The sequence below is a fragment of the Oncorhynchus mykiss genome, chromosome 15 (assembly GCF_057628025.1).
Source record: "Oncorhynchus mykiss isolate SJ-2025 chromosome 15, ASM5762802v1, whole genome shotgun sequence".
Lineage (NCBI taxonomy): Eukaryota > Metazoa > Chordata > Actinopteri > Salmoniformes > Salmonidae > Oncorhynchus > Oncorhynchus mykiss.
Genome location: NC_143036.1, coordinates 25,312,501 through 25,328,862, shown reverse-complemented (window position 1 = coordinate 25,328,862; position 16,362 = coordinate 25,312,501). Strand labels below are relative to the sequence as shown.

Sequence of the window (16,362 nt, the reverse complement as noted above, 5' to 3'; positions counted from 1 at the left end):
CATTTTGAACCAGTCTACGCTATCTCCGTTTGAGGCTAATTTACAGACGGCAATAAAACACAAATGCCATGATGGCGAAATATAGGCATACACAGCTAAACACAAGTCTGGTTATGAGATAACATGACACATTCAGAGACAGCCAGGATTATTCATGGGGCCAGCATGGCCACTAGAGATAACCCAGTCCACACCTGCCACAATCAACAAACACACAGGAGGGGAAAGTGAGCTGCCGTTTCATCACTGTTGTCAGTCTGATCAGGTAAGCAGATATAACCAAGGTGCAGGCTACACCCAGGCAAGTCATAACGTTACCGAGTACAGTGAGTAACCCTGCCTTTGCCAAACTGTCCCAGGCAGCAGGTGACGCAAGGTACAGGATGGAAGTGTCTGGCAATGATAAGGAGAGTGCCAGGAATACTAGCAGGGCACACAGAAATGTATCACTACCAAAAGCATTTAATTAAAATGCATTTGTACATTTACATCATTTAGCAGACGTTCTTATCCAGAGCGACAGAGGCAGATTTAGGGTTAAGAGCCTTGCTCAAGGGCACAGACAGATTTTTTCACTTAGTTGGTTTGGGGATTCGAACCAAAGACCTTTCCATTTACTGGCCCAATGCTCTTAACCGCTAGGCTACCTGCTGTCAAAAACAAAGTGCTTCACAGATGTATCTGTATTATCCGTATAATATTTTTGTATAACTCTGTTAACTGGTTCAACCCAAACCGAGTACAATCAGCCAAATATTTTATGTGTCAGCCAAATATTTTATTAGAAGGAAAATAAAACATAAACCTGAGTAATGCGAAAGCTTACATTCCTATGTGTGCCTAAGCAAAACATTTCACATTTAATAGCGCACATTAACATGAAACATCTGACCTGTTTCTTCGGCTGCAGAGATTGTTACAGTGAAATTCCCCAACATAACCTCACAGATCGTTCCCATGATACGGCTGCCAAATCGGGACAGATGTTCCCTATTTCATGTGTTTGTGAAAACAGCAACAAACAGCGTTGTTCGACACATGTACTTGAAACGCCTTGCGTTGTCAGTTCAAGCCATCAAGTTTAAAATGGAACAGCTGTCGAAATGTAAGACTACCCAAAACAGAGCATTACGGCTGTGAGTGATGGAGCAAACATTGTTGCTCAGCTAATACTATACATTATAAACTGGGTGGTTCGAGCTGAAGGCTGATTGGCTCAAAGTCATGGTATATCAGACCACGGGTATAGCAAAACATTTATTTTTAATGCTATAATTACGTTGGTCACCAGTTTATAATAGCAACAAGGCACCTCGGGGGTTTGTGGTATATGGTCAATATACCACGGCTAAGGGCGGTATCCAGGCACTCCGCATTGCGTTGTGCGTAACAGCCTTTCGCCGTGGTATATTGACCATATACCCCACCCCCACGGGCCTTATTGCTTAAATATAGCATGCGACCACTACACAGGTGGGCTGCTGATTTATGCATGAGGCAGACTGAAGCTTACGAGGTGCTGTGAGTGTTTGATTGTGTCTAGGTGTGTGTGGGAGAGAGTATGTAAAGGAGGTGTGTGTGTGTAAGAGAATATTATTAACCCATGTGGGCTCCAGGCCACTGGTGTCTGAGTAAAAGGTGCCCTGATTGGTGGATGATGGCTCATGTCATGTCAACGAAACTATTAAAACTATTGGCACGTAAACTCAGAGCACATCAAATCTAGCTTAAAAAAACACCACCATCAAATACATGATAATAAGTCTACCAAAAAAACACACCATCAAATACATGATAATAAGTCCACCAAAAAAACACACCATCAAATAAATGATAATAAGTCTACCAAAAAAACACACCATCAAATACATGATAATAAGTCTACCAAAAAAACACACCATCAAATAAATGATAATAAGTCTACCAAAAAAACACACCATCAAATACATGATAATAAGTCTACCAAAAAAACACACCATCAAATACATGATAATAAGTCCACCAAAAAAACACACCATCAAATACATGATAATAAGTCTACCAAAAAAACACACCATCAAATACATGATAATAAGTCTACCAAAAAAACCCAGATAAATTAAGAGTTCCGTTCCGATCTGACAGCTGAAAAGTGCAGCTGTAATTGCGAACGCTTAAGATACTCCTAACATCAGCGCAATGCATTCGAAACACATTTGCTCCAGGAAAACACAAGCAGGAACGGGACATTTGCTTGTTCTCAGTACAAAACTACTAAATCTGCCAGACACACAATGCACAGCAGTTGTTGGACAGTTGGTTTGAATGGTAAGAGTTGAACTGAGTAACGGCTACTTTTTAAAATGAAGACAGGGTATTTGTTGCTATTGGTGTATTTAAGCATTCTGGCAACGCTGAATGTACTCTCTTCTTTTGTTAGATGTTTTGTTAAGGCATTGAACTTAATACGGGGATATACCTAGCTGACTGGCAATTTCAACATATCTGCTAAATGAAATGGTAAATGTATCAATACTAATAATATCAAAATAAAAATGGAATGCACGTTATTCAATTTCCCCATTTCAGATAGACTTGTCCTGCCCTGACCAAGCATTACGACATACCTCAACAACAAATCCAGCTCTGTTCAAACAGCCAATAAACCCCTGCCACCAAAAGCTATTGTAGCCCAACTACATCTATCAATACGTACATTGGTGATATACTCTATCCAAACTCTTTCACTGTATAGCACCAAGGAAACCATTTGTTTTACATCGTAAAGAAGTTGCACTAGAGCGATAACTGACAACTCACCATATTAGTAGCTATGTTGACATTGAGAGATGCAGGTTGGTATCTCTTGGCATGGAAGCAGTTCTGCAGAGTAGTCACTAACTGGCACAGCCACAAAGTCATTCAATATTATTTTTTAACTTAACCCTAACCACACTGCTAACCCTAATGCCTTACACTAACCTTAAATTAAGACAAAAAAGCTCATTGTTGTTCTCATACATTTTTTCTAAATATTATTGCCAAATTTTTACTTTGTAGCTGGCCTATCTAGAAGAAAATGCTCAGTTCTGCCTTCCTGGGCAAGATTCATGACAAACATTGACCTGCTTGAGTGATGTTGAGGACATTTCTGACAGCAGCTAGTCTGAGCATCAGGACTTTTACCGCATGACAATTTCCACCTGCTAAGACTTGAGGGCAGAAACTGATAACATCAAAACCCTTGTATAACCTCCCCACCCAAGAGATATTACATGCTCTACCAGGCACATTAAGCGAATCAGTCTACACACGCCCACACAAAACATATTCTCCCTCGCTCTCCTCAAGCAAGCCAAAACCAGAGCAACAGGAACTCCTGATACTAAGAGTTACAGTGTGTTATAAATGTGTTACCTAATTAAAGTTGATGCTTGACACACCCCTTCCCAGGACTTTCTCTCTATGTAAGGAGTTGCTATGGTAATAAAGGAGTTGAGAGAGTGAGAACAGAAATGTCTTCCTTACCGATGAAGGGGATGGAGTCGAGTGAGTCGTCCAGGTTGCTGGCGCACGAGGCCTTGTGCTGCTCTCCCAGCCTTCTCATGGTCACGTCTCGCTGGACGTCGTTGGATAGCCAGCCCCCCGATCCCCTCTTAGCTGCTAGAGTCCCCACCTCTATTGGAGTCTCCAAGTCGGTGTCGTTTACAGCCAGGATGTAGGAGGGGTGGCGGATGGGCTGGGGTCCCGAGTTCTTATCCCTTCTCAGGACCACCACTGTGGCGTCCGGCCCTTCTACACCCTCCAACGGCCTCCCGCTAGTCCGCACCAGGGCGGGGACCTTTGACCTGAGGGTCACAGTACTGTTAACAGTGGAGGAGGAAGTGGAGGTAGAGGAGGAGGTGGCCTGCTGTCTCTGAACAGGGACTTTGGAGGGGCCGGAGCAGGAGGAGGACCTGGCACCCAGCCCCACATCCCTCCCGCTCTCCTCTCTCAGGCTGTCTGCCCGCCCCCGGAGCTGTAGCTGCTGCAGGGGCGAGGAAGAGTAGCCCAGGTGGTTACCCACCACCATGGCTCTTTGGTCTTTGAGCAGGTCCATAGCACTGCTGTTACCGGGGCCCCGGGTAGAAGGTAAGGAGAGTGGCGATGGGTCCGAGGTGGAGTTTTTAACAGGCAACCGCGAGGGCCTACTGAGGGCTGTCTGTGCAAGGCTGTCTGTCCTAGAGGGGAGCAACGGCTCCGTCGTACCTTTAGTGAACATCGGGGCAGCGATGGGCATGCCTGTAAGGCTGGTCCTGTGAGGCTGGGGTAGTTGTTTCAGCACTGCTCCGTGTCTGCTGGCTTTGGCCTCCTCACCCCTGCATAGTAGCAGGCTATCCTCCAGCTCTGCCCTGCTGTACCCTCCCACACCCCTCTCTGTAGATACCATTGCCGCTGGCTCGCCCTGCCGGCCCAGGTAGTCGCAGGAGCGTGCCCGGGGCTTGGCCACTCCCATGAGGGCTGAGGAGGGTAGGGCATCCTGGGAGGCACTCCGGGGCCAGTCCCTGGGCATGGCTGTCCTCTCGGGCCCTCCCCCACCTAGCCTCTCCTGGGAGGCACTGCGCAGTGGAGCCACAGTGGCCCCCTGGTAGGATCCCCGATCGTGGGACGTGCTCCTGCGTCTAATCTGGGACCCTCCCAGGCCTTGGGAGGAGGCACTGGGAGGGCCAGGCTGCAGTGCGTAAGCGGCGTTGGGGTTGGCTGCCGCCCGCAGGCTGTCTAGACGCTCCTGGATGGTGCGGCAGCCATAGGTGTGCAGCCGCTTGGCGTCGATGTAGTCCTTGTAGGTGGTGTAGTTGCGCCAGTCGATGTTCTGGTGAGGTGAGTTGGACGTGGCAGGAGAGGAGGGTGAGGGAATGTAGTGGTTGGGCGTGGTGGGGGAGGGTAAGGTGTCGGCCACCGTGGTTCGCGGGGAAGGGGTGAGGTGGTGTTTGTCGGGGTAGATTGGGGAAGGCCTAGAGCCAGAGGGGGAGAAGACTGAGGACTCTGTGGGCCGGGTGGGGATGGGGGTATATTGTAGCTGTGAACCTCCAGGGGGGCCAGGGGTCACGAGGATTCTAGGCCTTGTTGAGAGGCCCAGGGGACTTCCGAAACGGTTCTCGTCGGTCCTATGGCTGGGGCCAGCCAGAGACACACAACGGGGCCCCCGATCCGGTACTGGGTCAGGTGGCACCACCACTGTCCTCACACTCTCGTTGCACACACAAACCACCGTCTGGGTTTTAGGGGACTGCGGGGGAGGAGAAGGGGGGACAGAGATCTCCAACCGGTAGCCCATGTCTGTGTGGCCTGCCGTGGAGGTACCCTGTCTCCCTGCCCCTGCTTGGACCGGCCTGCCGCTCCGGGAGGCCTCTGTGGAGGGGGATAGGTCCAGGGCCTGGGCCATCCCTGGGGCTTTAGGCTCTATCCTCGGGTAGCATATGGGAGGAGGCTCCGGGATGTGTAGGGCGTTTCCGCTGTATGCCTCGTTCCCTTTGAGGTATGCATCTTGGGAATAGGCCTGCAAGAGATTATGGGACATTATGTCTCTTCAACTGTATAGGACAAAAATAGGTCACATAAAACCTTTGTAGTGTGCCATTGCACCAAACTGACGTGATCCTCTGGGTACTGCTTAAGTTTTCTGCTATGCCCATAAAGAAACAGCTACGCTACAGCACAATGACCAGAAAAAAATCATATGATGAATGACAAAGAAAAACATGACCCATATACTCCTCAAAATTATTTTTTAAGGACGATAAATTTCAGTACACAGTAAATGACAGATAAACAATTGAACACACAGACTGTATGTACATGTTATAAAAACCATCAAAGACATTTGACTAAAAGATAACACAGTATTGCTCTCTTGGCCAAAGTTCGCAACCAGCCCTTCCCCACCCCGGCAGTGTCTGAATCCTGAAGAGACACTGGGAGCGTGTGTTTGGGTCAGATGACCTCTTCCAATGGAAAGTGCTGGAAAAAAGAACAGATATGTCCAAGAGAGAGCAAAAAAGGGGAGAGTGAGAGGAAAAAAAAGCAGGCCCGACGCCAGGGCCCAGAATAAAGCCTGGTAAGAGCTGGATTTCAATCTACTAAAAGTCCTCAGTTCAGAGATGTGTATTGACTCAGGTATTTAATGTATCTCCCCATCCTTGTAGTGCGAGAATTCACTGAAGGGAAAGCAAGAGCTGGACTTTAAATCGATGAGTGCTCTGTCTGTGGTGTCGGGTTACGTTTATACAGTGACTCCAGCATGTCTGCTGCCCCCGCCCTTAACTCTAGATTTGCATAAGTCAAGTGATGTTGTCAAAAAAAAAATGTACTGGTCATCTGTAGCTCAGCTGGTAGATCAAGGCGCTTTGGCGCTTGCTACGCCAGGATAGTGGGTTTGATTACTGGGACCACTCATACTTAAAATGTATGCATGCATGACTAAGTTGCTTTGGATAAAAGTGTCTGATAAATGGCATATTTTATATTATTACTGACTCAATGCTTAACTAACAAGCGCTGATGTGAGCAGAGAGCGGGAGACAGGAATTTGAATGGGGAAACGACAACACCTTTCCTGTCAATATTTAGCATGCTCTAAAAACAGGGGTTCTCCAACTTCGTGAGACCCCTTTTGTAATAGAAAATTCAGCAGGAACCCCCCCCCCATAATCAGAGCACAACTCGAGTGAGACAAAAATAGGACACAAGGAGTTTTACTATGACTTCTATGACGAACCATGTCTCGGGCCCTGGGAAGAACATTTTACGGGCCTGCCTCTTGGAATCGAAGAGAACACGTTGCAGTTTAAGCTAATTGCAATTCTACAGATTTTGTCACGTGGAAGAGTTTTTTAGTTATTTTTAGTTGTTATTTTTCCCATGAGGCAGAGCGAGAACTTTGCAGTTCTAGAGTTAAAATGACAGCGAATCTATGTAAACAAAATAACTAGGGGGAATACAAAAAGTATTTAGTTGAAGAAAAAAAAAAGAAGATAATTGGTTGATAGTACTGTTGATAGCAATATCCCTGTGAGCCTCCTCGGCCCATGTTTCCCAGGGTTAAGAACATAAATTGCAGGTAAATAATATTATACCCTCAACTTATTCCACGGATCAATTGGCCAAAATGTGTTTAATCTGTTGTTAGTAATAATCATTAATACAAATGAAATATTGTTTTTATATTTTGACATCTGGCCGCAGACCCCACTTTGAGAACCCCAGCTCTAAAAAAACACTTAAAAATACAGTATAACAATTCAAAAAGGCACAAGGTTCTATGGAGACAATTCAAAATTAGGTAGAGATGACAGTTTTAGCTAAGGGAAGGCAAACACATTACGCTTATTGACAAATCATTACACTGTTGATACCAGCTTTAAAAAAGGACTGAAACCACATTCACACATGGGAAGAAATTACATACAAAAAAGAAAAACAAGGAGTTAGTAAGTTTCCCTTCTTACCAGAGCAGTGATATCCCTGGAAAACTGCCAGCCGACAGGTTAGAGGCAGACAAGAGGAGAGAAGAAGGAGAGGGGAGAAAGAGGCAGACAAGAGGAGAGAAGAAGGAGAGGGGAGAAAGAGGAGTAAAGATGTGCAATAGAGAAACAGAGGCTGGAGCTGTCATGGCTACGGTCGCTGTGTGAATGCACCACAGAAAGGCAGAGGGCAAGAGAAGAGCAGTGAAAAAAGACGACGGGAGCAGGAACGGATAGGAGGAAAGTCAGTCACGTTTGAGCTGCCACCTGCTTGTCCCTCTGCCACCTGAGGGCTGCCTCTCACCCACATAACTGCCTCCTCTCACCAACACTGCCTGATAGTAGTCATAAACCAGGGGTAATCTAACTGCCTACCGCTGCTGCTGTTCACTAGCTGCCTCTACCTTGGTATCCCTCTCTTACAGTGGATTTAAGAAAGTCACCACCCCCTTTCAAAATGTTCATCTTTTGTTGCCTTACAGCCTGAAATGAAAACACTTAAAATCAGACTTTTTCCAGCTTTATTTACACAGTAAATACAATAAAAAACTGAAAATGTATTAAAAGTCAAATTACACTATTTAGATAAGTTAGAATTGCAATTGCAAACTTGCTGAGGTATAACCAACCATCCTCCAGATCACAAATACATTTCTAACACTAATTGCTGTGTATTGCCCGTTTTATTTACTGAGAATAACCTCAGGCTTCAATAGTGCTCCGATACATTCCTAAATGTCAAAAGATGTTTGTGTGGCTTTGGCAAGCTGTGGCCTAGCCATCTAGCTATGCGTGGAATTTAGCATCACACTAGGGGCTGGAGTCGGTTCAGTTCCTTACTCCAGATGAGAGAACCAGTGGAAGTGAATAACAGGATGTGACTGTGGTTGTGGGGTGGTGTGGTCTGGCATAGCGTTATCGTCTGCTGGGCTCTGGACCCTGACGGGTGGCGTTGGTTTGCTGTGCAGATCACTGAGCCGGGCAGGAATATGGGTAGGTGGAGCGAGGGGCCCTGGCAGACTGGCACCACAGAGGCTCTCGTCCTCTGGTCCTTAAAGCTCTCTGTCCTCTTTCTCTTTTCTATCACTCTTTCGTTCCACGCTACTTGGCTCATCCTTCACTTTCACTCCGCAGTTCTTTCCATCTGGGCCACTACTACTCAGCCCTTTTCCTGCACACACACAAACACACTTTCAAGCCTACAGCCAATACTCTTCACCTGCTGTCAACAGTCCACCGCTGGTCAGTAATCCATGAGAAATGGACTGGAGTTTGAGCTAACCTGAGGGACAGTGCAGGAAAACCTTAATGTTCAAAACAGTACTGAGTGAACGATCAAATCAATCAAATGTATTTATAAAGCCCTTTTTACATCAGCAGCAGCAGTTACAAAGTGCTTATACAGAAATCCAGCCAAAAATGATGACTCCTCTTGCCTCTGTCCATGGCAGGGAGTCTGCTAGATGCTAAGCCCTGCACCGAGAGCCCAGTGCATGGTGTGGTGTCTATTTATGGGGAGGAAATGCTCCGAGAGCCATTAACCCAAAGGGGACAGCAGTATTATGGGAGTGAATATTATATGATGCTACATTTCTCTTAGATCTAACATCCTGTTTAGGGGGTTCTGGTACAGGACATTATCACTTATTTTCAAATCGATCTGTGGACACCGCAGATCGGAATGGCTTGAGCAATAGCCCTGGTTCCCACGGACACAGTAGTATATTTTTCAGAGCCTGTGTGATGTAGGATGTGAAATCTGAAACCACTTGAAGCTGGGATGTCCCTCCTACCATTTCATTCACCCTTCCGACTGTCCAACTCCTGCCTGAACCCTACTTCATAGCCACTGACAAAGCACAAGCCTGCAATCCTTACATCATATATCACTGTAGCACATTCTGAGATCGATTTATAGCCTCTCGAGTGGGGCAGTGGACTAAAGCACTGCATCGCAGTTGCTAGAGATCCTGGTTCGAGTCCAGGCACTGTGGCAGCCGGCCGCGACCGGGAAACCCATGGGGGGTGAACAATTGGTCCAGCGTCGCCCGGGTTAGGGGAGGGTTTGGCCGGCAGGGATGTCCTTGTCCCATATCGCTCTAGTGACTCCTGTGGCGGGCCGGGGGCATGCACGCTGACACGGTCGCCAGGTGTACGGTGTTTCCTCTGACACATTGGTGTGGCTGGCTTCCAGGTAAAACGGGCATTGTGTCAAGAAGCAGTGCGGCTTGGTTGGGTCGTGTTTCGGTGGATGCATTGGCTCTCGACCTTCGACTCAAGTCTGTACGGGAGTTGCAGCGACGAGACAAGACTAACTACCAATTGGAAACCACAAAATTGGGAGAAAAAGGGGTAAAGTTTTTAAAAGAGATAGATTAATAGCCATTCATCAAAAACAATTCAGATTTTAAACAAAAAAACATTAACGAGATTAAAAGGTGAGTTCCGAATGTGTTCAGGAAGCCAAGCTAGAGCTATGTGAGAGACGTTCACAGTGATGGAGGCAGACAGATGATTTATTTCAGAGAGAATGATTTATTTCAGCTTTTATTTCTTTCATCACATTCCCAGAAGGTCAGAAGTTTACATACACTCAATTAGTATTTGGTGCATTGCCTTTAAATTGCTTAACTTGGGTCAAACGTTTTTCAGTTCTGCCCACCAACTTTCTCTAAGATTGAGGTCAGGGCTTTGTGATGGCCACTCCAACACCTTGACCTTGTTGTCCTTAAGCCATTTTGCTACAACTTTGGAAGTATGCTTGGTGTCATTGTCCATTTGGAAGACCCATTGGCGACCAAGCTTTAACTTCCTGACTGATGTCTTGAGATGTTGCTTCAACATATCCACATAATTTTCCTTCCTCATGATGCCATCTATTTTATGAAGTTCACCAGTCCTTCCTGAAGCAAAGCACCCCCACAACATGTTGCAAACCGTAGACTGGCTTTTTTATGGCGGTTTTGGAGCAGTGGCTTCTTCCTTCCTGCGCGGCCTTTCAGGATATGTCGATATAGAACTCATTTTACTGTGGATATAGATACTTTTGTACCCGTTTCCTCCAGCATCTTCACAAGGTCCTTTGCTGTTGTTCTGGGATTGATTTGCACTTTTCCCACCAAAGTACGTACATCTCTAGGAGACAGAACGCGTCTCCTTCCTGAGCGGTATGACAGCTGCGTGATCTCATGGTGTTCATACTTGCGTACTATTGTTTGTACAGATGAACATGGTACCTTCAGGCATTTGGAAATTGCCCCCAAGCATGAACCAGACTTGTGGGAGGTCTACAATTATTTTTCTGGAGTCTTGGCTGATTTCTTTTGATTTCCCCATGATGTCAAGCAAGGAGGCACTGAGTTTGAAGGTAGGTCTTGAAATAAATCCACAGGTACACCTCCTATTGACTCAAATGATGTCAATTAGTCTATCAGAAGCTTCTAAAGCCATGACATCATTTTCTGGAATTTTCCAAGCTGTTTAATGGCACAGTCAACTTAGTGTATGTAAACTTCTGACACACTGGAATTGTGATACAGTGAATTATAAGTGAAATAATCTGTCTGTAAATAATTATTGGAAAAATTACTTGTATCATACACAAAGGAGATGTCTTGCCAAAACTTGCCAAAACTATAGTTTGTTAACAAGAAATTCATTTGTGGAGTGGTTGAAAAACTAGTTGTAATGACTCCAACCTAAGTGTATGTACATTTCCGAGGATATGGGAACAACTACCTTCTGAGAAAAAGTACAAAGTAACTACCCATCCCACTTTAGGCACAAACAATGATCAATTCATGATTCCCATAAACCTTCACAAGTGACTTCAATTCTCTAGTCAACAATAATCAAGGAAGATACTCAAGCACAAAGTTAGGAGGACGGTGTTAAATGAATTGTACTTACCAACTGCAAAATGTCCTCATCTTTTGGCATCACACATAGTTCCAACGAGGTGTCGCTGTGAGAGGGACAAAAGTAGTAGAGATTCCGCTTATGAGTTGGAGCAGTAGTGTGCACAATCAACATAGTTCATGTAACAACTAAACCTTTTTTTTGTATAGTTTAGACTTAGCTTTAAGGTATGTTCATGAGTAGGAGGGTAAAGGTTTAGTAACATTGGGAACTGACAGTTATATATGCCATGGGCACATGGATTGCTCAACAATGTCTGTGTGCCAATTTCCAAGGAATGTTAAATGGGTAGAGCAACATTTGAAAAAGTGCTTGGAGAAACTGCATTTCAGTGACACCACATAGCACCCTTTGAATTTCCAGAGAAGGAAACGGTTTATGTTTCATTTCAAATATTTAGTTTGAATGATTAGAATAACAAAAAGCTGTTCATTTTTACTTAATCTAATCTCGATAGCACCGAAACGAGACAAGGTTTCTGAAATGTGCATAGCCTTAAATACTTTAATAAGGCACTTCCTGGTAAGGTTTACTGCAACCTATTAGCATTGTTTCAAAATACCACTCTTCTTCATGTAAAACTCCATGAGAGTGATGTATAAGAGAAGCAGGCAGTCCCTTACCTGTTCTGTATCAAAGCGATCACTTGGGAGTACGTCTTTCCAATGATACTTTCTCTGTTCACCTTTACAATCCGGTCCCCTGAAGGGAAGAGAATTCACATTGAAAACACATTGAATGTGTCTCCAATGGACATGTAGCATATGAAAAGAAAAACACAATCATTGACAGTGGATGGTTGCAACGCCATATGACAATTTTAAAATGTGATGCTCAGTGTGCCCAATAATCCCTCATTTTGGGTAAGGATGTAGCTCTCAGTACTGTAGCATTTCCCCTCACACAGATAAGACTGTGTTGGGATCAAAGGGAAATAGTCAAAGGGGAACACATAAATGTGTTTATAGTCAACCCTACTGTACACGTTGCCTACGTCCCAAATTAAAATGGCACGCTATACTCTATATATAGCGCACCCCCATAGAGCTCTGGTCAAAAGTAGTGCTCTGTATAGGGAATAGGGTGCCATTGAGGACTCAGGCTTTTTCATTCAAGTTTTCTGAAGAGGATATCTACAGGAAGCTGGTTAGAGGGAGTTCTGGACAGAGTAGAGCTAATTGTGGGAAAACCAGTGCACTCCCCTTTCACAGGAAAGTGGCTATTCAGTAGTAAAAAGAGAAAGCTAGGCTGTGTGTCTGTGCTAGGGTTGAATAGCGGAAACCGGGATACCAAGATCAACCACCCAGAACCACTCCCTTTTCCCAGTATAAATAACTGTGAGAAACCAGTAAATTATAATAAATAATTCCTATGAAAAGCACGACGTGAAATAGAACTGTTAAACTATATGCAATGTCTAAATCTGGCTTCTCTACGGGACACAGCCTACCCTCTGCTATCTGCATGATCAATCATCAATGCTCAGGGTGGGGACAGATAGCACATCTCAGTATGGAGGGCAGTTCACAATGAGTGTACACTACACAAGAGTATGTGGACACCCCTTCAAATGAGTGGATTCGGCAATTTCAGCCACACGATTGCTGACAGGTGTATAAAATAGAGCAAACAGCCATACACTCTCCATAGACAAAACGGTGGCAGTAGAATGGCCTGTACTGAAGAGCTCAGTGACTTTCAACGTGGCACCGTCATAGGATGCCACCTTTCCAACAAGTCAGTTTGTCAGATTTCTGCCCTGCTAGAACTGCTCCGGTCAACTGCAAGTGCTGTTATTATGAAGTGGAAACGTCTCGGAGCAACAAAGGCTCAGCTGCGAAGTGGTAGGCCACACAAGTTCACAGAACGGGACTGCCGAGTGCTGAAGCGCGTAGCACATCAAACTTGTCTATGCCAACTGTAAAGTTTGGTGGAGGAATAACGGTCTGGGGCTGTTTTTCATGGTTCGGGCTAGGTTTTAGTGAAGGAAAATCTTAACGCTACAGCATACAAGGACATTCTAAAAGACTCTGTGCTTCCAACTTTGTGGGGAAAGCCCTTTCCTGTTTCAGCATAACAATGCCCCCATGCATAAAGTGAGGTGCAAACAGAAATGGTTTGCCGAGATCGGTGTGGAATAACTTGACTGGCCTGCACAGAGCCCTGACCTCAACCACGCTGAACACCTATAGGGTGAATTGGAACACCGGCGGTGGGCCAGGCCTAATCGTCCAACATCAGAGTTAACAAATAACAAAACAATATATACAGTGGGGCAAAAAAGTATTTAGTCAGCCACCAATTGTGCAAGTTCTCCCACTTAAAAAGACGAGGCCTGTAATTTTCATCATAGGTACACTTCAACTATGACAGACAAAATGAGAAAAAAAATCCAGAAAATCACATTGTAGGATTTTTTATGAATTTATAAGTACTTAAATAAGTACTTGGTCAATAACAAAAGTGTTTCAACACTTTGTTATATACCCTTTGTTGGCAATGACAGAGGTCAAACGTTTTCTGTAAGTCTTCACAAGGTTTTCACACACTGTTGCTGGTATTTTGGCCCAGTCCTCCATGCAGATCTCCTCTAGAGCAGTGATGTTTTGGGGCTGTTGCTGGGCAACACAGACTTTCAACTCCCTCCAAAGATTTTCTATGAGGTTGACATCTGGAGACTGGCTAGGCCACTCCAGGACCTTGAAATATTTCTTACGAAGCCACTCCGTTGCCCGGGCGGTGTGTTTGGGATCATTGTCATGCTGAAAGACCCAGCCACGTTTCATCTTCAATGCCCTTGCTGATGGAAGGAGGTTTTCACTCAAAATCTCACGATACATGGCCCCATTCATTCTTTCCTTTACACGGATCAGTCGTCCTGGTCCATTTGCAGAAAAACTGCCCCAAAGCATGATGTTTCCACCCCCTTGCTTCACAATAGGTATGGTATTCTTTGGATGCAACTCAGCATTTTTTGTCCTCCAAACACGACGAGTTGAGTTTACCAAAAAGTTATATTTTGGTTTCATCTGACCATATGACATTCTCCCAATCTTCTTCTGGATCATCCAAATGCTCTCTAGCAAACTTCTGACGGGCCTGGACATGTACTGGCTTAAGCAGGTGGACACGTCTGCCACTGCAGGATTGGAGTCCCTGGCGGCGTAGTGTGTTACTGATGGTAGGCTTTGTTCCTTTGGTCCCAGCTCTCTGCAGGTCATTCACTAGGTCCCCCCGTGCGGTTCTGGGATTTTTGCTCACCGTTCTTGTGATCATTTTGACCCCACGGGGTGAGATCTTGCGTGGAGCCCCAGATCGAGGGAGATTATCAGTGGTCTTGTATGTCTTCCATTTCCTAATAATTGCTCCCACAGTTGATTTCTTCAAACCAAGCTGCTTACCTATTGCAGATTCAGCCTTCCCAGCCTGGTGGTTTACAATTTTGTTTCTGGTGTCCTTTGACAGCTCTTTGGTCTTGGCCATAGTGGAGTTTGGAGTGTGACTGTTTGAGGTTGTGGACAGGTGTCTTTTATACTGATAACAGGTTCAAACAGGTGCCATTAATACAGGTAACGAGTGGAGGACAGAGGAGCCTCTTAAAGAAGAAGTTACAGGTCTGTGAGAGCCAGAAATCTTGCTTGTTTGTAGGTGACCAAATACTTACTTTCCACCATAATTTGCAAATAAATTCATAAAAAATCCTACAGTGTGTTTTTTTTTCTCATTTTGTCTGTCATAGTTGAAGTGTACCTATAAATTACAGGCCTCTCATCTTTTTAAGTGGGAGAACTTGCACAATTGGTGGCTGACTAAATACTTTTTTTGCCCCACTGTACTTATTTTATTTATTTTATTAACAAATTCACGTGTGAAAAAGTCACTCAATAACTGGTTGTGCCACCAGCAATGACTGCAATCAAATTGTTTTTATTTTACCTTTATTTAACCAGGCAAGTCATTTAAGAACAATATCTTATTTTCAATTACAGCCTAGGAACAGTGGGTAGCATTTCCCCTCACACAACTGCCTTGTTCAGGGGCATAACGACAGATTTGTCAGCTCTGGGTTTCGAACTTGTAACCTTTCGGTTTCTAGTCCAATGATCTAACCACTCGGCTACCATGCCGCCCCAAATGCTTCCTGTAGTTGTTGATCAGTCTCTCACATCTCTGTGGAGGAATTTTGGCCCACTCTTGCATGCAGAACTGCTTTAACTCAGCGACATTTGTGGGTTTTCAAGCATGAACTGCTTGTTTCAAGTCCTTCCACAACATCTCAATTGGGATTAGGTCTGAACTTTGCCTAGGCCATTCCAAAATGTCAAATTGGTTACTTTTTAACCATTTTCATGTAGAGTTGATTGTGTGTTTTCGTTCATTGTCTTGCTGCATGATCCAGCTCACAGACAGATGACCTGACATTCTCCTGTAGAATGATCTGATTCATGGTGTCTTCTATTAAGGAAAGTTGTCCAGGTCCTGAGGCAGCAAATCATCAAACTACCACCACCATGCTTGACCGTTGGTATGAGGTTCTTACTGTCAAATGCAGTGTTACGTTTTCGCCAGACATAACAGGACCCGTCTCATCCAAAAAGTTGACTGAAGTTTGCCAAAAAGCACCTTGGAAGCACCTGGATGATCATCGAGACCTCTTGGAAGAATGTTCTATGGACAGATGAGTAAAAAGTATACCTTTTTGGATGACATGGGTCCCATTATGATTGGCGAAACACACACAACCAGTCAATCTTCGTGAAGAGAAGTGATAGCCGCCTGCATCTTATTCTAGTCCTATATTATTCAAACATGTCATTACAATGATGAAGATAAGGACAACAAAACATATTTAATTTACCTGTTGAAGGAAGGAATGAAGAAACAATAGAGGAGGAGGAGGTAGGTTAATACGCACATGGCACAACAACAGGAGAAATATTATGAAAGGTACAGTGGCAAGAAA

General features: G+C 44.7%; 1 protein-coding gene across 10 annotated transcripts in view; it reads right to left on the bottom strand.

Annotated features, from left to right (window-relative positions):
- The window catches only part of arhgap21a (Rho GTPase activating protein 21a), a 105,909-nt gene that overhangs the window by 13,795 nt on the left and 75,752 nt on the right, over nucleotides 1–16,362 (bottom strand). For 6 of the 10 annotated variants that reach the window (XR_016486612.1, XR_016486611.1, XM_036944123.2 and 3 more), the window contains 4 exons: nucleotides 12,023–12,101; nucleotides 11,391–11,445; nucleotides 7,467–7,490; nucleotides 3,508–5,518 (listed from right to left, as the gene is read on the bottom strand). Coding sequence is in view for 8 of the 10 variants with exons in the window: in XM_036944123.2 (XP_036800018.2) it covers nucleotides 3,508–5,518; nucleotides 7,467–7,490; nucleotides 11,391–11,445; nucleotides 12,023–12,101 (2,169 nt within the window). In the remaining 2 variants the exon portion in view is untranslated. The remainder of the gene's footprint in view (nucleotides 1–3,507; nucleotides 5,519–7,466; nucleotides 7,491–11,390; nucleotides 11,446–12,022; nucleotides 12,102–16,362) is intronic. The other 4 variants (XM_090199680.1, XM_090199678.1, XM_036944121.2 and 1 more) reach the window with 1 other exon arrangement.